This window comes from Thunnus albacares, chromosome 18 (assembly GCF_914725855.1).
Source record: "Thunnus albacares chromosome 18, fThuAlb1.1, whole genome shotgun sequence".
Classification (NCBI taxonomy): Eukaryota; Metazoa; Chordata; class Actinopteri; order Scombriformes; family Scombridae; genus Thunnus; species Thunnus albacares.
Window position 1 is genome coordinate 12,159,185 of NC_058123.1, and position 25,537 is coordinate 12,184,721.

The 25,537-nt window shown below is 37.7% G+C and overlaps 2 protein-coding genes and 1 long non-coding RNA gene across 4 annotated transcripts; 2 read left to right on the top strand and 1 right to left on the bottom strand.

Annotated features, from left to right (window-relative positions):
- The first annotated feature begins 884 nt into the window (after nucleotides 1-884).
- On the top strand, nucleotides 885-12,914 carry LOC122968245 (alanine--glyoxylate aminotransferase 2, mitochondrial-like). 2 transcript variants are annotated; one of them, XM_044333294.1, is made up of 14 exons: nucleotides 885-1,138; nucleotides 2,788-2,876; nucleotides 3,112-3,302; nucleotides 3,427-3,550; nucleotides 3,647-3,741; nucleotides 4,056-4,149; nucleotides 4,720-4,813; nucleotides 5,923-6,023; nucleotides 6,287-6,379; nucleotides 7,306-7,438; nucleotides 8,467-8,555; nucleotides 8,731-8,880; nucleotides 10,112-10,210; nucleotides 11,645-12,914. In XM_044333294.1, the coding sequence occupies exons 1-14, from the start codon at nucleotides 1,060-1,062 to the stop codon at nucleotides 11,744-11,746; spliced, it is 1,533 nt and encodes a 510-aa protein (XP_044189229.1). In that variant the 5' UTR covers nucleotides 885-1,059; the 3' UTR covers nucleotides 11,747-12,914. The 2 variants fall into 2 exon arrangements, with proteins under 2 accessions (XP_044189229.1, XP_044189230.1); XM_044333295.1 differs by lacking the exons at nucleotides 885-1,138; nucleotides 2,788-2,876 and having other exon boundaries at nucleotides 3,137-3,339.
- Nucleotides 12,915-13,797: 883 nt separating this feature from the next.
- LOC122968246 lies at nucleotides 13,798-19,108 on the bottom strand. The gene is made up of 2 exons (XR_006398794.1): nucleotides 18,429-19,108; nucleotides 13,798-13,915 (listed from the first exon to the last, which is right to left on the bottom strand). It is a non-coding gene; the product is annotated as an uncharacterized LOC122968246 (long non-coding RNA).
- On the top strand, nucleotides 14,202-25,336 carry LOC122968244 (alanine--glyoxylate aminotransferase 2, mitochondrial-like). Its single transcript, XM_044333293.1, has 14 exons — nucleotides 14,202-14,403; nucleotides 15,631-15,719; nucleotides 16,614-16,804; nucleotides 16,918-17,041; nucleotides 17,143-17,237; nucleotides 17,950-18,043; nucleotides 19,155-19,248; nucleotides 19,961-20,061; nucleotides 20,258-20,350; nucleotides 20,512-20,644; nucleotides 21,377-21,465; nucleotides 21,874-22,023; nucleotides 23,469-23,567; nucleotides 25,234-25,336. Exons 1-14 carry the CDS (start codon nucleotides 14,307-14,309, stop codon nucleotides 25,333-25,335), a joined length of 1,551 nt encoding a protein of 516 aa, XP_044189228.1. The 5' UTR covers nucleotides 14,202-14,306; the 3' UTR covers nucleotide 25,336.
- The last annotated feature ends 201 nt before the right edge of the window (nucleotides 25,337-25,537 follow it).

Genomic DNA, 25,537 nt, shown 5'->3' on the forward strand with positions numbered 1-25,537 from the left:
AACCATGCTGACCTGTGATTTATCAATAACTTCTGACTCTAGAAACAGCCACTGTTGTTAATACTCATCAACAAAAAACTGAGAAAACAAAAGGCAAACTGCAAGTAATATGCAAGTAAAATGCAAACTCAAACATTTAAATTGTTTTCTTTTGTTTACGTTTTTAAAGAATGTATTGTTGTATTAATATGGATAATGTATAGGCAATGGAGATCTTAAAAGATAGGTTCACAGTTTTTCAAGTCTATCAGTAATACTCAAATGAACACTGACACATGTTTTTATTTCCATAATTATTCCTCCTGTTCATACTGGCCATTAAGAGATCCCTTTATGATGCACTTACAATATAAGTGATGGGGGACAAAATCCACAATCCTCCTCCTGTGCAAAAATGTATTTAAAAGTTTATTTAAGGCCAATATGAGACTTCATCCATCCAAATTAGTCAAATCAAGTCAATATCTTTAAAGGTTAAAGTCATTTTAGTGTCAAATTCCCTTTTTTTTGTTACTGCAGCTGAACAGAAAATCACTGTCTGTTGAGACACAAAGACGGAATTTCTACTCAAAAGATTGTAACTGTGGAAGATAAATTGTTTGCCTAACTCAGGCGACTGAATCCTTATATTATCTTCAGATAAACCTTTAAATAATTTTTGTTCAAAACGAGGACCTTGGACTTCGGCTCCCATCACTTACATTGTAAACACATTTGGAGGATATCTTCTAATGGTCAGTAGGAACAGGATGGAATGATTACAACGAGAAAACCCTGTTTCAATGGTCATTTGGGCATCTCGCTGTTGCTTTAAGACAGACTTTGCAAATTGTGAACCCGTCCTTTAATCTACTAGTGACACTTTGTTTACAAACTCGATTTGTGTACTTGCGCGCGCATCCTGTGACGTTGCAGCTGGGGTATCCTGAGTCAGGGTCATTGGCCGCGCGCTGTCCGCCCTTCCCAGAAACTTAACAGAGAAAAAGAAAAGTTTGAACGGACTGAGTGTCAAGCGGTGAAGGGAATAGGACAGCTGTGAGCCCTCAGCACCTGCTCAACATGTTTAAAGTTGTGTCCTGTCTTCTAACAGGACAGTCCTGCTGTCGACCCAGTCTGGCCAAATTCCACTTGGCAAGTGGTGAGTTACCATGGAGACCAACAAAATCCAGAGCTAGCTAGTTGGTTATAGTCTGTAACTGCTGCTCATACAACCTGATACAATCTGTAACAGACCAGAAACTGACAGACGGTGTGTTTAAGTTAGCATGTGTGTTTATCATAGTCATATTTGTCTGTTTTTACGAATTACCGTAATTATTTGAATTAGACAAACCCAGATTGAATGAAGAAAACAGCTCTCCCGGTTTTTAGCCAAAGACAACGTGAATAAATCCACAGACGTTAGCGTTAGCATTAGTTGAACAGAAATCAATATTATGTTTACTGTACTGTAACGTTAGTTTACTGTGTTATAGGGAACCAGTAGAAATCAGTACAATGCATTAACTAAATTACTGTATATACACTTAGGGTTGCAAATAAATACAATTTAATTTCAATGTCAATTATAGAGCTGCAACGATTAGTCGCTTAATTGATTAGTTGCCAACTATTAATTAATTGCCAATTATTTTGATAGTCGATTTATCATTTGGAGTCATTTTTTAAGAAAAAAAAGACCAAATTCTGTGATTCCAGCTTCTTGAATATGAATATTTTCTGATTTCTTTAGTCTTCTATGATAGTAAACAAAAAAGCAAGACATTTGAAGACGTAATCTTGATCTTTGGGAAACAGTGATTGACATTTCTCACCATTTTCTGACATTTTATAGACCAAACAACTTATCTATCAATCGAAAAAAGATATATTATGAAATTAATCATTACCTGCAGCCCTAATCAATTAATCTGTCAATTTATTTTCTCGATTATACAATGTCAGAAAATGGTGAAAAGTGTCAATCACTGTTTCCCTAAGCTCAAGGTGCAACCTTAAATGTCTTGTGTTGTCCTGGCCAACAGTCTACAACGCAAAGGTATTAAGTTTAATGTCATGAGGACTAAAGAAACCAGAAAATGTGTTTTTTCTTAAAAAATGGCTCAAAGCAATTAGGCTAATCAATTATCAAAATAGATGGCATATTTGGCTGGGTGACCTAAAAATACAGGTGACAACATTGATTAAAAATACACCTTGCACACTGATTGCAATCCAATTTAGTCATACCATGTCACCTTATTTGAAACAGTATTTGGTTAAATTGTGACTTCATAGGAAGAGGGGATTGTTGAGGACATGCTATTTAGACCTTTACATAATCTCTACTCCTCTGTGCACAAGGTAAATGTTTCTCCGGGGGCTAGACTAGTCCTATCTCACAGACCAGTCCCTCTGCCTCACGTTTTACAACCAAGGGTAAACATCAGCATTTTATCCTGTGTTGCACAATGTGAAGTCCAAGGTGAACTTAATGTCAGCTAGGTTTTAAATCTGATTAAATGCACACAAGAAAGTTCTGGATGTTATGAAATTGATTAAAGTATCAACAATAATGAAATATTTGTCTGTTGATAACAAGGGCTCAGAAAGAAAGATGAAAGTTGTAAGACCCCAGGGGAAAGTGTCATCACAGGTTGTTTCACAAAACAATCCGAAATGTCACCGAAATGTCACCGTAAAGCTTTGATTAGCCTTAGCGAAGGAGCACAGTCATCTCATGGAGATCTTCACAGTAAATATCTCCTTTATCTCTCTGTCTGAACTTCAATCACAATTATTTCACAGGTGCATTATGTCAGAAATCAGCCTTAAAATACCCTCCCACAGACCTCCCAGAGATGCCCCCGTGCAGTTTCAAACCAGAGGAATACAAGGTAAGAGCAAAATCCTCCAGGTGCACAGTTTCTCTGTCTTGCACAGTTGGGCCCTGTGTTCTGTAATCACCTCAGTAATGAATGTAAAATATTATTATTCCAGACTAAGTAAATAAAAATATACTGGTTCATTCATTCTCAACGTTGTTTACAGTGGCACTATCACAGCTACAACCACAGACTCCAAACATTGATCATCTTATTATGTAACTCTTGTGTGTTTGTCTTTGTCCAGGGTATGTCCAAAGAGCGGATGATGGAGATCCGCAAGCAGAACTGCAACCCCATGACCATGAAGGTTACCTACTATAAGAAACCAGTGTTCATCCACCAGGGATACATGCAATGGCTGTGGGATGTGGACGGGAGGCGATATCTGGATCTGTTTGCTGGTGTGGCTACTGTCAGTGTGGGTCACTGCCACCCGTAAGATCCTTTTACTTTGCTGTGTTACACAGTGGAAGTAGGTTTTATTCTGATATACATTTTGTAATGAAAATGACTTCTTATTAGTGTTCTTATATGTGATTCCTCCTAACTGTGGTTACAGGAAGGTGACAGCAGCCGCAGAGCAGCAGTTGAAGAGACTGTGGCATACGACTAACATCTACGTCTATCCTCCTCTCCATGAGTATTGTGAGAAACTGGCTTCCTACTTCCCAGATCCTCTTAAGGTACCAATTTTTTATTTTGGTCACCTGAGGGCAGGAGCCTGGATAAATATGTTGGCTGAAATTAAAATGTCTGCATCTCTCTGTTTCCCCGTCCAGGTGATATATCTGACCAACAGCGGCTCAGAAGCCAATGACTTGGCTATGTTGATGGCTCGACTTCACACAGGCAACTATGACATCATCACTTTCAGGTTTTCACTTTTATGAATTGCCCATAGAGACAAATGTATGTGCTTTATAATAACATAAAAAGTATATAAAAATGAAGAAATGTTTTTGTATTAAGCTAATAGTAACATTACTTTTTCTTTTACAAAGCAAAAGACTAAAATTTAAAGGCAGTGTTTACTTTTTTCCTGGCCCGGTAATAGATTTTTTATTGGCTTTGCTTTCCTTTTTCCTTTTTCCTATTAATTCAAGATTCCAGCTTGATAGCTTGATTGTTAAGAAAAGTTCTCTGTAATCTAAATGTCCAAAAGGTTTCTGACTGATTTTTCTCTTTCAGAGGGTCATACCACGGTGGCAGCCCACTGACCATGGGTCTCACTTCCAACTCAGCATATAAATACCCCATTGCCAATGGTTTAGGCTGCACAAATGTATGTATGCATGAATTTATTACAATTTCAGACCATGAGAAAACCATATATAATATGGTGATATACTAAATGCACCAGCACAATTATGGTAAATAAACACAGAAGATAAAGGAGAAGCCATTCATTGCTAAATGCATTTGAAATTTTCTAAGTGAATGCGCACATGCACTTGGAAGCAGACAGAGCACACACACACACACACAAACACACACTTAGACACACTAAATGCTCAGGCAGCATCTGCCTGAAGAATAGTTGCCATTCCAGATGTTCCGAGAAACACATTTCTAAGTTTGGACTGCATTGGAGCTCATTAGCTGTCATTCCTAACATTTTTTATGGATTTTTTTCTTCTTAGTGTTTATATTTAAGCATTACTTGAGCAAATTAAATTTCACAAAGTTTTGTATTACGCTATTTTTGCATGGATTCCACAGATATCTGAATTATACAGGTGAATATGGCTGTGGCACCATTCCAAGTTTCATGCAGATTTCTTAGTGCTGCATTAATTATGAGTGACTGTTGCTGTCACTGATCCTACTGACTAGGTTTCTGCCCAATAAACAGACCATGTGTCCTGATGTGTTCAGAGGTCTGTGGGGAGGAAGCCACTGCAGGGACTCTCCCGTGCAGACCATCAGAGAGTGTGGCTGTGCCCAAGGTACACAAACACACGCATCTACGGTTCAACACACTCAGGTTATCTCTCTTGCACGCTCTCATAAAAAGGAAAACTCACCACCATTGTCTGTTGTCTGTGAGATTAAACATTACGATCTCTTTGCAATATTCCTACATTAAATTATATTACTTTCAATTCACGTATTGTATTAATGCACAGTGATTAAAAAAACAGCTCTTGCTGGGCGTAGTGTGTTTTAATTTATTTCATATCAATTTAAATGCTGCACAATATCCACAGGAAGTCATCATTTGCTTGAAAGATTTAAACAGAGTAAAAATAAATAAAAGATAACAAATAAAAAGATGTCAACACTTTTGGCTGCTCTCAGAGCCTCTGGCAGGCTGTTCCAACAGCTCAGAGTAGGAAAACTAAAAGCTGCCTCACCAAACGTTTTCGTCCTGCATTTTTTGGAACAACTAAAAGACTTATGCCAAAGGACCTGAGGGGCTGTCCTAGTTTTCACATCAGAAGCATGTCACACAAATAGTCTGGTGCAAGAAGTAGAATCATGAAGTACTTTAAAAACACAAGACCAGATAGGAGAGTATGACAATAGTCTAGAGAGTGCTGGATATTAAAGTGTGCAACAGTCTCTGTGTAATGCAGAGAAATGTCTGCACAAAGCAGACTCGGTGACATACCCCACATGAGCCTTAAAGTTTCATTCTGAGCCAAAGACGCCACAGAGTTTTCTTGCCTGTCACTCAGGGTAAGTCCAAGAGAATATAATTTTATGGCCAGTTTCTCTCTCTGAGTCTGAGAACCTATAACTAATATTTCATTTTATCCTGGTTGAGCTGTAAAAACATCTAAAAAGAACATCAATTGATCCAGTGTCATCAGCTCTGAAATATGAAGGATCTCACATTGTTTTAGATCATTCATTCATCTGTGAACCACAATGTAGTAATATGAGTATTTTGTCATGACACTATTATATGGAAAGATGACAAACAATGTATTGAATAATTATTCAGCCTGTGCATTTTTTTTCTTACAAAGATAGGCATTATTTTCTCATTTGTATACATATGCTAATGTCTGTATTAGTTTGATACAAAGGACTTTTCTGTTTAATCCAACAGGCTACTGCATGGCAAATGAACAATACATTGGGCAGCTCAAAGAGACATTTGCTACTAGTGTCCCGAGTCGAATTGCTGCTTTCTTTGGAGAGCCTATTCAGGTATAATATTCTTGAGCATTACAAAAAGCCTAGTCTTAGCATGTTGTAAATGCTACCGTACTGACTGTTTGATCTGTTGCTTTGCCACACTGATTATTAACAGTATCGACTGTATTAGCAAGTAAAATCAAGTCATCAGAAAAATCTGAACAGAGTGGCATTGTTATCATGCCATCTGTGTTAATTGTTTTCTCATATTCAGTGTGACTGCTTGTGTTAATTAAGATGGGACTGCGGGATGTCAATGTGTTTGTTTTGTGCAGGGAGTCGGAGGAGCTGTGCAGTACCCAAAAAACTATCTCAAAGAGGCTTACAAACTCGTGAGAGAAAGAGGAGGAGTCTGCATTGCTGATGAGGTTAGACACGTATTTTTTATATTTTATAAAATGTTCTGTTTAAAATGTATACTCTATTGATTAGTATATTAATACTTGTGCATCACAATGCACTCACAGTGTATAAAGTTTGGATATATGGAGCCTGTATTTATGAATTTTAGGTTGGGAATCAAGAAACGTCATATGTGAAAAACTTATACAGTACATATTGTTACATCGTTAATCAGTATCATCATACAAACCATTAAAAATAACTTGGAGGCAGAGCAACAAGGTGCAAACACAACACTGTTTAAAAGGTTGCTACAGCAAACATGTTAGCATGTCTATTTACACATTGAGCAGACATGGTGCTACATTATCATCAATTTGGTGTTGTTGTCCACAATTCTCACTCATATGAGCTCTTTTTGGTCTACACTAACGCTGAGAGAAATAATTGTCTCTTTAGCCACTAAATGTACTTATGCACTATAGTTGTTAACTTTGTCCGTCTGCTGTTTGTTGCTGCGCAGATGATGTATAGTTTGTCAGACCTTTTTTGATGAAAACAGCTGCTTCCTGTGGCAAGAAATAAGGATGATGAGAGCAGTGAGAGTGAATAAAAACAGTAAATTCACAGGGTGTAAAATCAGAATAATGAGCTGAAAGATGTTAAAAGGCAGAGCTAAGTGACAATTGTCTGTAGGTTAAACACAATGAGCAACTCTTTTCACATTATACATAATCATTTGACCAATTGTTAACATAAGAATATGGATTATTGCAGCTTTGCAGTTCCACAACAAAGTTGATATGTTATGCCCAAGAGAAAGACACATAAAGCCATCACCATATCACAAGGCTTTCTAATGGTACTAATGGTCTCTTAGTGCTTCCACAATACATCACTGCATTTGAATAACAGATGTAAATAAACTTCAGGGATGTTTTGCACCTTACAGGTCCAGACTGGATTTGGGCGAACAGGAACCCACTTCTGGGGTTTCCAAGGTCATGATGTCATTCCTGATATGGTTACAATGGCAAAGGGTATCGGTAATGGCTTCCCAATGGGAGCTGTTGTTACAACACCAGGTGAGAACATAAAACACAAAAACCTTGTTTGAAAATCTGCTTATATTTCCTTAAAAGTTGATGAATCATTCGGTTTTATTTTGTGAGTTGATTGTTTTGGACTAAACAAGCTCAAAACTGTGGGACACACAGCTGGGAACATTTTAACTATTTTAAGTTATTCATGATGCTAGGCTGACCAGAAATTATGCTAAATTCTAACATTTATTTCAACATGTATTGAAAAAAAAAACATTTCATCAAGTAATAGTTACACATTCAGTTCCTCAATTACTAGTCGAAGAGATTTTATCACCACCTCTGGTACATTTTATACATTTACTTGTAACAGTATTTATCATAGACGATTGTAATTATGTCCATGACTCACTGCTTTACCCTCAAGGAGCCAGGCTCACTGCTGAAGGAGGGGGAAACTGAACATCAGCTGCATTTCTGGATCCTGGATAGATAGATTACACAACACAACAAGGGTCATTAGAGGGCTCTCTGGTACCAAACTCATTAACACATCAATACGGGTGACCTGTGAGAATTGTACTGAGGTTCTTAGAAAATAATAATGCTGAGAGGATGAGCCCTCTTGACCTATCACCACTATTACTAGTTGCTATGGCTCTCAACCTCCTTTTCTGTATGCTCAAGCTGAACGGATGTGTTGATTACAACGAAGAATAGCGTTGTGTCTTGAAACAAATACGTCTATTTCTGGCAGTGGATGCATGTTAACAGGTTGCACTTTGTGTTATTTGCTATTTGTTGAGATAGGAAGTTGCCATATGTCTCTCTCTCTAATCATCCTTTAGATGCACAATTACTTCACCCCAGTGTTTTCTTTTTTTATGTCATTCTGAAATCCTTGTTGGTGACATTTCTATAAAGGTACAGAGACCAAACATGAAACCGCTTTTATATTTCAATGAATCATTTGTAATGCATGTAGTCTAAGAAATATATTTTTGTTTGAGGTTTTCATTGGTGGCAGCAGAGGGTGGAGGTGTGATCTTGTTTATTCATGTGTTTTCCAGAAATCGCAGCCTCATTTGCCAAGGGGGTTCACTTCAACACCTTCGGAGGAAATCCTGTGGCTTGTGCTGTTGCTTCGTCAGTGCTTGATGTAAGAATTCATCTTCTCTTTCTACATCAGTCCTGTTCATCAGCTCAAGAGAGATTCATTTGATCAAAATCCAATGTATTTCTGCTTATTGTTATTGTAGCTGCATGTGAAAACTCAAACTTTGGAACCACACAAGAACACTGAATTATAACTCAAACACATTTTTACTAATCAGGTTATCAAAGAAGATGGCATACAGCAGAACAGTCTGGATGTGGGCACCTATCTGATGACAGAACTGGCAAAACTCAGGGACAAGTACGAGATCATCGGTGATGTCCGTGGGAAAGGCCTGCAGATCGGTGTGGAAATGGTCAAAGACAAGGTACTGAATTTGGAACAGAAGTGCCGCTCACCTCTCCTCACATGCTTGTACAACGTGTTTGTGTGCGCTGTGCCTCCCAGGGGCATGGTTCAGCAGTGCCCCAGTTAACTATTAGCTGGAGCAGCAGTGACCATCTGTAATTGTGAACAGAACAATCTCTGCTGCACTGCATGTACTACTGACTGAAGTTCTGATTTAAATCTGGCAGATACATGAAACAGAGCATGTACAGAATCTTCTGATAGTAAAAGACAGATGTCCGGCAGTAAATACCAGTGTAGTGAAATGTGGAATCTTCAGTTTTGTTTGGCAGATATCCTGCTTTGTCTGTTTTGTTAAGGGTCTAATTTTGCCCAGTGTTCCTCTTTGCTAAAGCAGTTTTCCTCTGTTTGGCATAGTCATCATGGTTTTGTGAGACTGTCCCTTTGCTGCATTGTTTGTAACTGCTGTACAAGCCATTTAGGTAGAATGATTCTGACCTCTTAACGCTTTATTTTAACCTGGAAACACTTAGAGTATTCTCAGATAGAAGTGTTGGTGTGTCAGCAGTAAACACCACAAAATTATGAAAAGTTGCAGAATTATCTTAAAATTTATGACGACTTATAGGAAATGCGTGACAATTACAATGACAGCGAGAAATAGTGATCAAATGCAGACATTCATCAAGACTGCCCTAAAAGAATTTGCTCTAAAACCACAAGCTGCGGTCTCAAAGATGACCATCAAATTGTAATTAAAAGCTTCATCCCATTATACACAATATATTATGTAACACCAGTCCTGATATATTGTCTCAGTTTGGAGAAATGTTGCATCTCACTCCACACCACATTTTCTATTTGAAAAATACCATTCAGTACTTTGAATTACTGTTCAAATTAGGGACTGATTGAGCATGAGCGGAAATTAATTATTCCTGGAAGACACCATTTTCTGTCGCCATGTTTGAACTGCCTGCTTTTTACCCAACAGCTATACTTAGCCTGAAAATTGCAGATGTGGTCAACTCATTTTGGAGATACTATGCACAAGTTGGCCTTGCCATTATCCAGATGTATAGCCTGTCAAGCCAATTAGCAATTAGAGGTTAGATGCTTCATTTACAATTGAATAATTATTGGAAACAGGCAGTTGGACAGTGTTCATTTAGTTAGTTACTTGAATTACTGTGGTTACTGTAACACATTCAGCCTCACCCACACGTTCACCTCTTCTCTATCATCCACAGGCCAGCAGAGACCCGCTGTCTCCTGAGGCAATGAATGAGATCTTTGAGGACGTCAAGGACATGGGAGTCCTGATAGGGAAAGGAGGATTGTACGGACAGGTAACAGCACTCACCTTCTGTCCTTCTGTCAGATAATTTTTTCCTGGGTCAGCAAACTTTGTTAAAAACAACAAGCTAAACATGTTAAACAAGTACACTAGTGCACTTTAAATACAGCTTTTTCACCCGCATCAAGAAAGATCCATGTTGCTTTTGGTAGTAGCTTGACAAAAAGATTCATTGATAAATTTTAATGTTACAGTTTTTGATCATTTGTGTTTTTTTGGGTTCAGCAATTGTAGGCTTTCAGAAAGACTACCTCGGGTAATTTTACCTTCAGCTCTTCTCATCGCTCTAAAAGGACCATTTTGGTGTGAAACCTGCTATTTACAGATAATGAGCATGTTGCTTTTACTGGCTTTAGAAAACAAATTACTGCAGGTATTTCATGTTTTAGCTGCATAGTGATTATTACACTAGAACAATAATATTAAATATGCTGCACATGTTTTGAACACTCACATCATATCTTGTCAATCGAAAAAGAGGAAGTCTGAAGAACATGAAAATCATTCTTTATACTGTAAAACTGTCCACATTTATTCCGACATGAACCTCAACTTTCACACATAAGTTTTTTGAGTAAGCTCAGGAAATCTGATGTTTCAGGGTCCAGTTTTACACATCTGTTAGTTGTAGAAAACGTGGTAACTTTCTCCATCACCGTTTGGTTCTGTAGTCTGATTACTACTGAAACAAATGCATTACAAAAAGTATTAAGGCTGTATTTAAAATTACTGGCCACACCCTCACATCACAGGTTCGCCTGCATCAAAAGGTTTTGAACATTGTTACAGATTATTTTTACCCAGCAGCTCCTCTCTTTGAGAAATTGCCCCTGTGGAGGAGGTTTAGACAACTGTTATAAATGTGAGCTGTTTAAACGAAGTACATTCCCTGCAGTAATTCAACCCTTGAATGGTGATGTAATATGAATGGTAAGGTAATAATTTATGGTATTTTGTGTATTTTTGATGTGTTTAGGATATCTAACTTCTGAATTGCAAACCTCCAGCCCTTTAATGTGTATCATTTTTAGTTTATCTTTTATATTTATGGTACTTTTATTTATATTTAAGGTTGTTTTGTGGTATTGAATGTTGTCCTGTGTGTCCTGTTGCACTATGAGTACACCAAGACATTTGCTGAAATGGCAATAAAGTCAACTCAACTTAACTCAAAGAACCATGCTAAATCCAGGAATAATCCATCAGTCCAAAACACACTTACTGGTTGTGTTTTACTTACACTTTATCTTATGAAAAATGCTGTTTCTACTGCTTAACATATGTTCCAGAAATATATGAAATGCCCGCTCTTCCTTTAGTGTGTGACACAGAATGAGGCACCTGGTTGTGCCAGTTTTTCCTGGTAATAAGTATCTCTAGCGCTTCAATAATCTCCCATCTTGTTTTGTTTTTCTCACCACTTCAGACCTTCCGCATCAAACCCCCCATGTGCATCACGATGGAAGATGCAGATTTCTTCCTGGCAGTCTTTAACAAGTCCATCCACAACTACATGGAAAGAAGATGAAGGTCAGATAGATTACTGAGAGCCAAGGACCAAACCTGGAAATCCACTCTAGCAGTGGATTGCTATTTTTGTACATCTTTTAAAATGTTGAAAATGTCAGTATTAATCATTTTGACCCTCTGGGGAAATCTACCTCTGTTTTTGGCTTTGCGTAGCCATTGTAAAAGAGATGTTTAACTATGTTTTAACAATTTGAAAAAAAACAAACTTATTTGATTTCTGGTGGTGAGTTAGCATTTGTCGAGTTGATCGATACCACTCTTATCTGTCTCTTAAAATACAAAGCTACTACCAGCAGCCAGTTAGTTTAGCTTAGCACGAAGACTGGAAACTGGTGGACACAGCTAGCCTGGTTCTCCCTACCAACACCTCTAAAGCTAACCAACATGTTATAGCTTGTTTGTTTAATTTGTAAATTTTTTTAAAAAAGTATAGAAAACAACAACTTGGAGTTTTACCAGGGTTTGTACTGGACTTTCTCTTGGCTGGGACTAGTAACATCCTTGGATCTTCACTGGTTGCTTGGCAACTGGCCCTGAGCGAGAAATAGTTCAGCACATAACCCAAGGTAAAGCAATTAATTTTTCTTTTTTTTTGGTATGGATTAAACAAACGAAATATAATATTTTAATAATTTAACTTTAGAGGTGATGGTAGGCAGATCTTGTTACCTTTGGACAGGCTAGCTCTTAACCCTTGTTTCCAGTCTTTGTGCTAAGATTAGCATTAATTGACTACCAGTGGCTTCATATGCACCATACAGCCATTGGAGTGTTATCAATCTCTATGTCGCACTATTCATTTAATATATTATTTAATATAACACCTCATTAATTAAATGAGAAATAAAAATCATGTACAGTGTATTTTTAACACCTGACGAAATTAATTTTGTTCTTTGTGGATGTACTGAATCGTGCTTGGATGTAACGTATGATTGTTTAATAGTTTGTAATTTGTGAACACATGCTTTGTTACTGATTATAAATGTGAGCTTGAGGAACAACCATTTGTGCTTTAACAAATTGGTCACACTGCCCCTTCCTGTTTGTTTATGGAAGTCCTATAAGTACTGCAGTAGTTTTAATGATATTTTTAATCCAGTCATCCTGTAAATCACATGTGAATTACCTCATAATCTTGGAATAAAAAAGTTATTTTATCATGATAATGGATTACTTTATGTCTGAAAAATAAAAGGTTGTTTTCTTGAGATAACAACAAGATAAATATCTTGTTTTTACAAGATAATAAAAGGTGATTTTCTCAAAACAATCCAGTATCATATATATACATATCCAGTTGTTTCCTCTGGCATTGATGATCTGTTGGTGGGTCTGCCACATTGGTCCAGACTGAAATATCTGAACTATTGGGTGGATTGCCATGAAACTTGGTACAAACATTCATGGTCCCCAGACAATGTATCCTAATGACCTTTCCTCTTACGATACCATGAGGTCAACATTTTCGGTTTTGAGTGAAATATCTCCATAATCATTGGATGGATTTCCTGATTCTGTACACGAGCCAGCTCTAGTTTTCTTGAGATTTTGTAACACCTTCCTCCTTCCTTTCTTGACCAACAAATACAGTGTGTCAAACAAACTTTTGTTTGTGTCAAAACAAAAGTTTTCCAAACAACTCAATCCCTGAAGTCAAAGCTGAAAACCGAAGGTCCATCTGTTTAACAGCAATGTCAAATCCCCTCAGCCAAGTGCTGTGAACAGGCTAATTTGGAGAAGTTATGTCTTGATAACTAACTCTAACTCTCTTGAATAAATGTCTCAACTCTGCGTGGTGTGCTGGGCTCGAGTCTATACAGGCTTCCTTAGATGCCAATACGCCAATACAGGCTGGTTGTATTAGTACCTGGGCAGGTGGCGACCGGTGGGTTTTCAGAGCTTTTTAGCTAAAAACAGCTGTGTGCCGAGGCTGGAAGCGGGGTTGATAAGAGAAACAGAAATATTAAAAAAGCAACCCCAAACATAAATACTGCATGTTATAACTTGGCTCAGACTCCCAATTGAGGGAGTCCACACACAAAAAAGTTGTAAATGCCAATTTAGTTTATTTTAGGAAAATATGAAAGAAAGTGGAGATGTCAAGGCTGTCCAGCGGTCCAGTAGTCAAGTCCTGACCAGTAGTGGCCTGGGAGAGTTTTCCCTCCTGCAAGACGAAATGCAGGCAAAGTATAGTAAGCATGGATGGTGGACTGTCACACTCTACCATACATCAAATTACCATAAATACAGAGTGAGATTAGTGTCTTTTCTGGAATCCCAACAGAAATTAACTGGCACCACGCAACATATCTGACCTTCCTAAACTCAACTCCCAATCAGTGAGCATGTTGTGGAAATGTAGTCACCTGGTGCCACTTGTTATATATTTAACTATGTGACGTCTCAGAGAAATCATTGCCATTTGGTGGGATCAGGGTACCATTGGCTGCGCACTGTCCACCCATCCTTGTAACCTTGAAGAAAAAGAACGTCCTGAAGCTAATCAGCTGCTGAGTGTCAGTGTCAGTGAAGGGAGCCCTCTGTATCTGCTCAACATGTATAAAGTGACTTCCTGTCTAAGTGGCCGGTGTGCAGGTCTCACTAGACAGGCCTTCTGTCTTCCTGGTTTGGCCAAATTTCACCGGGGAAGTGGTGAGTTATCATGGATGCAAACAAAAAAAAACATAGTTTGTTAATTATGGTCTGTTGCCGATGCTAATGAAGAAGTATTTTATGTAGCATTTATCTTGTAGCATTTATCTTTGACATAGTAAATATAGTAAGTGATCATATAGCTAAAATAATACGCAAATTATTTTGTCTTTGTTAAACTCAGAAACCAGAGATAAACATTAGTTTAGATGTGTTTATTATAGGCTACAGTAGTAATTGATGCACTACACTAGGTAACGTATTTACTGTTATTCAGTAACTGAGTCAGACAGACTTGTGTACATTATGAAAACAACTTCATATGGTGACATTAAAGTTCAGGTAACTGCATCAAATTAAAAACTGCACACAAATTACTGTCATTTTATCTAATTTGAAACATGAGTGGGTAAATATATGGTGCATTGAGAGTTAAAAACATGTTATTCAGACCTGTACATAATCTCCACTTGTCTGTGCTCAGGTGAAATGTTTATGCAGCAGCATTAATTTGATTTGATCATATAAATAGACATGTTGTCATATAAATAGCCATGTAATAGGAAAAGCACAAGTGTTACTTATAACATTAATAAAGGGTCAGTTCTATTCAAGAGTCCCAGTAAGTCTTGATAGTGTGATAGTGAGCCAGCGTTCACAATACCAGGACCCTGAAACCAAAGGAGATCAATAGAATTCAGTTTATTCATTTTATTTATACCTGTAAAAAGGTCTTTTGTGTGTTTGTCAGTCAGATCAGTTTTAACTGACATTTTCCAGAAATGGGTCAACTACAAAAAAACAGGCAGCATGTTTTTCCTAAGTTGCACAATTTTAAGTTAATGTGGTTCAACCATCAACCAGGTTTTAATCCAATTAAATATTGACCAGATAATTCTGCAAGGTACAAGCATAATAAAAATTGTGCATCTGATAGGTATCCTTCTGTAGATAATAAGTAGCCTGGTTCCAGATTAGACTGACATCTGACTTTTTTTTTTCAGCAATTCATTGACAATTCACTGAAAAAATGCAATTTGATTATTAGGCTTGAATGTAAGATTTTAGAGAGAAAGTTAAGATTTTTAGACTTCTGGGAAAATGTTATTATATATTGTCACTCAAACAACTCCCAAATGTCAGAAACAGAATCAGCTTCAGCCGATAAACGTGATCAGCTCATGGAGTCTTCCTTGCAGCTCTTTCTGAATTTTGATTATTTTACAGGTGCAGTATGTCAGCAAACAGCCCTCAAATACTCTCCCAAAGACATCCCAGAGATGCCCTCATGCAATTTCAAACCAGAGGAGTACAAGGTAAGAGTGATGTGCTGTCCAGACAGTATCTAATGCACTGTTGGTGTCACAATGGCCACTTCAGTTTAAATACACAATAGCACAATACGACTGCAGGGGGCAGTGTGCATAAGGACTGCTGATGGTGGTAAAAGTTAGCAATGCGCAAATAAAAAGACTGCAAGCTGATTTAGGTTTTGAAATACTTTATGAATATTTTATGAGGTTAAAAAATTTAACATATAAGGGCCTAGCTACACAAAACTGAAAATGCCACAGGGTTCCTCTTAAAGCTACAGAAAGACAGATTTCTCAAGGAAAACTGAGTCTTACTAAGAGTTTAGACACTAGCGGCGCTGTGAGGTTGGGGACACAGGAGTGCGTTAAACTAAATACTAACATACACACAATCGCAATGTTAACACGCTGATGTTAACAGAAAACGTTTACCGTGCGACCCCTTTAAATTTAACATGCTAGTATTTGCCAATTGTGGGTAAAGCCTATTCACGCATCCTTGTGAAATAGGTGGAGTCTTGGTGTTGTAGTATTCACAGGACTAGTTGATTAACTACTAGAACAAAGGTGTAAATTTATGTCAGGGTTCACCAAAGTTTAGCTCAACGCGAAAGGATTTACTTCACACCCCCGCTGGTGTGGTCGGGTCTTACATTCTGACCTGCCAATGGCGCCAGAAGAAAAGTCAAGGGATCAAATAAATCATCAGGATTCATCCTCTAGGCGTCACAGATATCTGTACCAAATGTCATAGCAATCTTTCCAATAGTTGTCAAGACATTTCACTCAAAACACAACCCATTTCTTATGGAAAATCTCTGTCCCAAGTGCTAAAAGAAGGCCATGATCCTCCTATACTGTAACGTTAACCCCTCTCCGGTGTTTGTCTATGTCCAGGGTATGTCCAAAGACCAAATGATGGAGATCCGCAGGAAGAACTGCAACCCCATGACCATGAAGATTACCTACTATAAGAAACCAGTGTTCATCCACCAGGGACACATGCAATGGGTGTGGGATGTGGACGGGAGGCGATATCTGGATCTGTTTGCTGGTGTGGCTACTGTTGGTGTGGGCCACTGCCACCCGTAAGGTCCTTTTTTTCTTTGCTATTTCACACAGTAAAAATAGGTTTTATTCTGATTATATTAAGTATCCTGACTGTTCCTTGTTGCTCCTACACTGTTATCTGTGAGCACAGGAAGGTGATAGCAGCCACAACACAGCAGTTGAAGAGACTGTGGCACACTACCAACATCTACGTCCAACCTCCTCTCCATGAGTATTGTGAGAAACTGACTTCCTACTTGCCAGATCCTCTTAAGGTACCATTGTGAAGTTTTATTTTGATCACCTGAGAGTTGGAGCCTGGATAAATATGTTGGCTAAAATTAAAATGTCTGCATCTCTCTGTTTCCCTGTCCAGGTGGTGTATCTGACCAACAGCGGCTCAGAAGCCAATGACCTGGCTATACTGATGGCTCGACTTTACACGGGCAACTTTGACATTATCACTTTCAGGTACAAGTGAATTATCCATAGAGATGTCCTCATGTGCTTCAAATGAATCAATGGTATTTTGTGTTAATGCCCCAGAAAACTTGGGTGTGTATTAGTAACATTAATTAATCAATAAAAAAGCCGCAATCAAAGATAAACTTAAAGAAAATAAAACATTGTTCAACATCATTTATTGAGTATTTAACACTCAAAAACTCAGCCAATCTGATTGATCTGGACTGTATAGGTGTGGTTTTCAGATCAGTGTGCAGAGTCGTTTTCAGTCTGTCTTTCAAATAGATGTGACTGTTAAATTCACTAAGAGAAAACCAGAGTCATCTGAAGTCACGACAGTCCTGTAAACTGCGGCAGGTGTGCACGCAGCGTAACTAATCACATCACAGTTTACGGGACTGTCATGACTCAAAAAATTCAAAAAATCCACAAGCACTTTTTCCTTCTCTAGATTAACCTGAATTTTTTTTCTTGGCTTTGCAATAGTTTGTACTTTTTCTCATTAACTGAACGTTCCATTTGGACAAATATAAATCCTTTCATGGACAGAGGATGCCATACACGAGTAAACAGAAGATCTATAAAAAAGATTCTGTATGAATATATTTGTGAACCTGTTATATTATTCTTGTAATTCATTCAGTATGTCAAAACTTTAAAACTTGATTGATAAGCAATGTTGAAAAAAAAAGGTTTCTGATTGGTTCTTGTCTTCCAGGGGATCATATCACGGTGGCAGCCCACAGACCATGGGTCTCACCTCCAACTCACCATATAAATACCCCATCGCCACTGGTTCAGGCTGCGTAAATGTATGTATGCTAGGGCTGCAACAATTAATTTAATTATCAATTAATCTGTCAATCATTTAATCAATTAATCATTCAGGCTACAAATTATGAGAGCTCAAAGTAACATCTTCAAATTACTTGCTCCAAAACTCCAAAATATGCCTTTTTTGCTGAATCAGCAAATATTTGGTATTTTTTTCTTGATAAATGAGTTATAGGATTACTCAATTATCAAAATTATTGACATTTTACTGTCAGTTGACTAATGGATTAATCGATTTGTTTCAGCAGTGATGTATGCATTAATGTCCCACAATGTCATGCCATAGGAAAACCATACAATCCAAGCATAAAACACACATTAAAATTTGTATTTTAATGAGGTTGAAAAAATTGCATCACTGACTTGTTGCAATGTCCCGTTGTGAGGCCGGTGGTGATAGTAGCTGTTCCAGTTGGTGGAAGGCTGTCTTTGGTCAGCCCGCTCTTCTCTTGACGTTGACAGTTTTGATTTTAGTTCATTAGTAAATAAAAGAAGCGGCTGGCAAAGTTCACCTCTAGACCAATATTTCAAAGAGCTGCCACAAGTGCACCATGTGCTCTGCCCACAAAGTGAAAATATGTTTTTAGAAAGTTCTGCTAATTTATTAAAAATGAAAAACTGAAATATCTCATTCATTCAAGTATTCAGACCCATAACTCAGTATTTTGTTGAAGCCCCGTTGGGTGTCTGTGAACTGCTGTCTTCAGGTCTCTTGAAGTCTGAGCCACTCAAGGACAGTCAGAGACTTGTCCTGAAGCCACGCCAGTGTTGTTTTGGCTGAATGCTTCAGGTCATTGTCGTGCTGAAAGGTGAACCGCCACCCCACTCTCACGTCACTGTGGAGCAGGTTGCTACAGGTGGACTCCAATCAAGATAATTAAAACAAACAGGATGCCCCTGACCACAATTTGAGAGATTTCAGTAGGGAGAATACAAATGTGTGCATTAATTGACCACATTAAATTTGCAACACCTCTGCTTATTTTGTATGAATTGGTGAAGGTGAATAATGCTGTGGCAGTATTCCAACACTCATGAAATGTTACTGTCAGATTGACCCAACTGACTAGGCTTCTGCCCAATATACAGGCCGTGTGTCCTGATGTGTTCAGAGGTCCGTGGGGAGGAAGCCACTGCAGGGACTCTCCTGTGCAGACCATCAGAGAGTGTAACTGTGCCCAAGGTACACAAACACATGCATCCATGGCTCAACACACTCAGGTTATCTCTCTTGCACGCTCTCATAAAAAGGAAAATTCACCACAGTTGTCTGTGAGATTAAACATTATTTTCAACTTCCATTGGAAACTGCTTGTCTTGTTAGAGTGAATGCTTGACTTTTGATAGCGTACAGTCTGGATCCAAGGTTAAAGAACATTTATATTTTTTATTTATACCTAGTTTTATATTTCCGTATAGACCTCAGTAACAGCTGTTTATTTTAGTTAAATTGCCTGTTGTTTTGACAACTGGCCCCCTTCTTTAAAATTTGCTTGAAAGTAAGAGGGGTTAGTTTTATCCTAGAAAATCAGACAAAAGTGTTGAAGTTTCTGTATAAAGTTCTAAGTCAGAGTCTACCTGGATGCTCAGTATTTTAGCATATTTTAGCACTCATCTACATGACTGTTTACATAAAGTATAATAACAGTATGAAGAATAATATCAGGCACACCAGAGTTAGTAAAACTAGAACTTAAACTCACCTTCACTCCATGGAGTCAAAATATTTTATCAGAGTAAAATCCTAGAAGAAAGCCTGTTCTCAAGTATTTAAAATCTCATGCAGTAACAGATTTTGGTAAGATGATTAACCCTATATTTTTTTAATATTGCATTTAAATATACAAATGTGTGTATTATTACTCTCACCAAAAGAAGTGTCTTTCATCACACAGGCCGCTGCATGGCAAATGAACAATACATTGACCAACTCAAAGAGACATTTGCTACTAGTGTCCCAAGTCGAATTGCTGCTTTCTTTGGGGAGCCTATTCAGGTACGATATTATGTTCTGGAGTAGTGATTTACCTTGAACATTAATATTTTTGAATGCACGTCATCAATGAGTAATTTTAACTGAAATCAGAAAAGTTCTTTGCTATTATGCCATCCATGTTTGTTGTTTTTTCGTCTTCGGTGCTTGTGTTCTTTAAGTTGGAACTATGGGATGTGAATGTGTTTGGTGTATGCAGGGAATGGGTGGAGCTGTGCAGTACCCTAAAAACTACTTCAAAGAAGCCTACAAACTAGTGAGAGAGAGAGGAGGGGTCTGCGTCGCTGACGAGGTTAGAGACACATTAAATTATTTTATGCTCAAATATAAAACACATAAGCTACACTAACAGCCTTTGTGCCTGCATCTCTTTGGCACAAATGTTTGCATAATATATAAAGAAATTAGAATTTTTATAACCTAGTAAATTTAATCATGTTTTGCACCTGACAGGTCCAGACTGGATTTGGGCGTACAGGAAGCCACTTCTGGGGTTTCCAGGGTCATGAGGTCCTTCCTGATATCGTTACAATGGCGAAGGGTATTGGTAATGGCTTCCCAATGGGAGCTGTTGTTACAACACCAGGTGAGATAATTAGACACAACTGCCTTGTTTGAAAATCTGCTTATATCTCCTTTAAACATAAATACAGGTTTGTTTGTTTGTTTTTTTTTAAAAAAAGAGGCTGTGTGGTGATTTTCTCTAAATTATATCCACTATTAAACAGTCAAGAAACACTGAAAGAGATGAGAAAGATGTATGGTCTGATAAACTGTTTTCTTTATGTATTGGAAAAACAGTTTGTGATAGTTACACAATAAAATAGAACAAGATTGAAGGTGCAACTTCCTGAAAGGTGCTAGATAAGAACTACAGAAACAGATGAGTAAAAAACACTCTTGAATATACATGATTTATATTTACAGAACACCTCAGATACACGTCATACACACAATCATACCTCAGCTACTAATTGCAGACCACTCACCACCATCTGTGGTACATGTTATACACGTAACAGAGTAAACACAGGGTTGACCTCTTCAATTAAACGTACAGTACATCGGCTCTCTGCCTCATTTTTTATATGTTTGTGGTGACCTGATATCGAGTTCATGTTCTTTTGTCTTTCAACCATGAACAAATACAGATGAATGAAATATTGTTTTTCAAAAATCCTGCTGGGTGGCATTTATGTAAAGGTTCAGAAACCAACATGAAAACATGTATTTTGAGAAATATATTGCCAGGCCAGGGTTTTAATTTGTGGCAGCAGTGAGTGGAGGCGTGAGCTTGTTTATTTGTGTGTGTTTCCAGAAATTGCTGCTTCCTTTGTTAAGGCGTTCCACTTCAACACCTTCGGAGGAAATCCTATGGCTTGTGCTGTTGGCTCATCAGTGCTTGATGTAAGAATTCATGTTCTCTTTCTAAATCGGTCGTTCACATCAGCACAAGAGTTCATTTTGATTAACTCTCTTGTGCCGATGTATAGGGGGGGCCCCCTCAAATATTTCTCTGGTGGTACAACACACTGCCTGCCTATGGCTTGTAAGCTACAGCACTTTTTTTTTTTTTTTTTTACTTTGTCTCTCATTCCCCTGCTGAGGCTGTTTGGCAGCTGCTGTCAATCAAACACAGACACCAACACGCCCTTCCAGCAGATTGGACAGAAAATGAGTAATTCTGATATTTCCAATGAGACCTTTATTTCTTTTTTAATAATAAAAATCAGTTGATAATATAATATGAAAATATAAATATATTTGACTTCAAAAACTAAATGTGACATTAACAGACAGATTTTTACTTAACAGGTTATCAAAGAAGATGGCATACAGCAGAACTGTCTGGATGTGGGCACCTATCTGATGACAGAAATGGCAAAACTCAGAGACAAGTACGAGATCATCGGTGACGTCCGTGGAAAAGGCCTGCAGATCGGTGTGGAAATGGTCAAAGACAAGGTACTGAATTTGGTACAGAAGTGACAATCACCCCCTCTTCACATGCCTGTACAACGTGTATGTGTGTGTGTGTGCTGTGCCTCCCGGGGGCATGGTTCAGCATTGCCCCAGTTAACCATTAGCTGGAGCAGCAGTGACCATCTGTAATTGTGAACAGAACAATCTCTGCTGCACTGCATGTGCTACTGTCTGAAGTCCTGATTAGTACTCCTCGTAAATGCACTTGTTCCTAAATTTTCCCTGAAATCATTTTAGAAAATTATAGCCGTGTATTTGCAGCATGACTGGATGTTTGTCCTTCACCTCATATTGCATATTAACTGATACTGTTTTTATTAATTCCATTAAATCTAGTAGATATTGTATTTGAAAAGGGAACAAACAGTTTGGTGATGCTTGTAATGTTCAATTTACTTGCGTCTTTTTATTGAACGTTGCAGTGCTGTTAGGCAAATATCCTGCTATGTCTTTTAGTCTTTGAGTCAATTTTTTTCATTTTTTTTTCTCAACATTTGTGAGCTTTCCCCTTTGCTACATTGCATAATTTGTCCATAACTGCCAGCAATTTAGGCAGCTGTTTTCTGGGCTCTCTAATTCCATAATTTGTTTTTATTAGATCTGGAAACACTCTCTTAGCTGCTTTTTGTAGTTGTAATGTAGTGTTCTCTGCTAGAGGTGATGGCACACCAGTTGTTAGCACTACAAAATTGTAATATAACAAGATCAGAAATCATGAAGACCGATACCAAACTCTGGATAATAAGAGCCTCAATGAATAAAGTCAGTCTAACATTTAATACTCCAGTCTTAAAGATAACCAGTGACTAATAAACACCTGTTAGCTTCATCCAGTTAGATTCAGATTTATTAACATGTTTCTGTTATTTTGTCCAGCTCATATATTGTAAGTGTCCTCCACAGATAAAGAAATTGTCTGTTTTTACTACTGTACACTATCTGACACCATTCATGACATTTTGCATGGATTTGGAGAAATGTTTAATCTCACCACTCCACTTTTTAGTGAAAAATACCATTTATTACTTTGGATCACAGTTCAAATAAGTAACTGATTGATGGCGAGGAGGAATCATTATCCCTTGAGTGTTTTCTTCTACCTTGTTATTGTTGGGTTTTTTTTTTTTTTACCTCTCAGCTATTATTGGTCTGGAACTTGTAGATGTAATTAACTAATAGCAGAAATCTTTATTTCTTGCAACACTGATGCTTACGTTGATGATAGCTCAGTGTCGGTTCTCGTGTGGGTGTATGCGCCCTTGCCGACCTCTTGTAAAGCCTCTGAGGCCATTTAACAGTCAGTGAAGTAACAAACAAACAATGTGAACATTTCTGAATGCCTGTGTCCAAGCAACTAACCACTAAGTATCATTTATATAACACATCCAGCCTCATCCACACTTTCATCTCTCCTCTATCATCCACAGGCCAGCAGAACCCCGCTGTCACCTGAGGCAATGAGCGTGATCTTTGAGGACGTCAAGGACATGGGAGTCCTGATAGGGAAAGGTGGAGTGTATGGACAGGTAAGAGCACTCACCTTGACGTAGCCTGTCCCCCTGTCAGTTTATATTCACAGTTTTAGCTTAACTCTGAAGGGAAAATAAATGGAAGTCATAATGTTATAAAATAAAGAGAATAAAGTTGCAATTTACAAGAAAAAAAATCATATTTTTAGAATAAAAAAATTGCAAGAAAAAAGGTTATAGTATTTCAATAAAGTTGTAATTTTACATTATGTTTATTTTAATACTGAGTTGCGAGCAGTGTCTCAGTTTAAATGTTAGATGAGGTTGTATAAATACCTTAAAGCCGTGACGACAAAACGTAGTAAAAGGTTAAATATAAAAGTCAAAAGGTTAAAAGTCAAAGTCACAAATAAAACTGAACACCTGCTTCCGTAAGTCATTTAAAACCTCTGATGAGAAATTTATCTTAAGAAAGTTTGTTTTACAAAAGAAAAGACCTCAAGGATGCATAACTGCAGTGCATAACCCCTTCTCTAAGCTTTATACAGTCGTATACTCACTTATCCAAAAATCAGAGAAATGCAATGTAAAATAAATAGTAGTCTGATCTGCTCAGTCTCATCATAACATACAATGTTTTTGTTCTTGAAATATAGTAACCTTCTTGGAGCAAATACTATGACTTATTATTATGATTGTTTTCTCATAAAATTTTAGATTTTATTCTGGGAGTAAAATAACTTTTTAGTCAGGCAGCAGAATGCAATATTTTAACAATTATTGGAAGGATTGTCATGAAATTCGTGGCAGACATTCACTTTCCCCTCTAGTGCCATCATCAGGTCAAATTTAGCAGAAAATCAAATTTGTACATTGTGAGCATGCTGATGTTAGCGTTAAGCTTAAAGTACAGTCACCAGCATGGCTGTTATACTCTTTTTTAATACAACTTTACTCTTGCAATCTCAGGTTTCTCTTTCCTTAATACTCAGTGATAAAACACAGCCGACTCCTACATCAAAGTAGATTTTTAATACAACCTTGCTTCAACTAAGAGGCAAGTTCCTTTCAGTAGTGGCTTGACACTACAGGATTTCTTTACTGTTTTCAACATGGCAAAGTCTGCCATCGTTTTGTGATTCTTTGGTCCAGCTGCAGTATCCTTTGATTGACACCATCTTTGGTCATTTTGCCTCCATCTCTGCTCATCAGTCTTCACTATGAACAGACAATTTTGGTGTCATACAATGTCTACACAGCACATTGCTTCTACTGGCTTTAGAAGATAAAATACTTCATACTATTTCATGTGTAATTGCTATAAAAAACTGTTCATTCACAAAGTAACAAAGTATAAATCTGCAATCGTTTTTACAATTTAGTTTTCTCTGACTTAAACCTTCATCATCACCTCGGCCTCACCTTTGAGATCTCTTCTGTTAAAAATAATTTCAGTTGCAATAGCAGTTTTCCATACATGACACAGTAAATAAGTACCATATGAGCCAATTGTACATTTCAATACCTACTGGAACTAATTCTAGTCCACAGGATACTGATGTGTAGATTAACTTCACTATCTCACCTTCTCTTCCTCTAACATGTGCCAGAACTGGCTGAAGTGCCTCCTTTTTCAGTAAGGTTAAGAATGTTTTCCTGGTAATCTTGTGCTAATCAGCTTCTTTTCTTTTTTTTTTTTCCCTTTTCTCACCACGTCTCACAGACGTTTCGTGTCCAACCCCCCATGTGCATCACGAGGAAGGACGTAGATTTCTTCCTGGCAGTTTTTAACAAAGCCATCCACAACTACATGGATGGAAAATGAACGGCTAAATCATGCAATGTCAATCATTTTACGATCTGCATTTTATCATTATAAAGACACTTGAGCTGCAGTCATTCCTGCTTTAGAACATTGTTTCACAGTGAAAACTCATAATCATCACTCTGAGGGGAAAAAATATTACACCTACACATCTCTCTAACGAGTGACCTGGAGTTCATTTTGCTCCAGTGCTTGAATCTGA

What these genes read in the sequence shown, in the direction of transcription:
- LOC122968244 (XM_044333293.1), top strand. Translation starts at nt 14,307, where the DNA reads ATGTATAAAGTGACTTCCTGTCTAAGTGGCCGGTGTGCAGGTCTCACT. An exon ending in ACTTGCCAGATCCTCTTAAG is followed by an intron (nt 17,042 to 17,142) that starts GTACCATTGTGA and finishes TTCCCTGTCCAG; the next exon opens with GTGGTGTATCTGACCAACAG. An exon ending in AGAGTGTAACTGTGCCCAAG is followed by an intron (nt 19,249 to 19,960) that starts GTACACAAACAC and finishes TTCATCACACAG; the next exon opens with GCCGCTGCATGGCAAATGAA.
- LOC122968245 (XM_044333294.1), top strand. Translation starts at nt 1,060, where the DNA reads ATGTTTAAAGTTGTGTCCTGTCTTCTAACAGGACAGTCCTGCTGTCGA. An exon ending in ACTTCCCAGATCCTCTTAAG is followed by an intron (nt 3,551 to 3,646) that starts GTACCAATTTTT and finishes TTCCCCGTCCAG; the next exon opens with GTGATATATCTGACCAACAG. An exon ending in TCTTTGGAGAGCCTATTCAG is followed by an intron (nt 6,024 to 6,286) that starts GTATAATATTCT and finishes TGTTTTGTGCAG; the next exon opens with GGAGTCGGAGGAGCTGTGCA.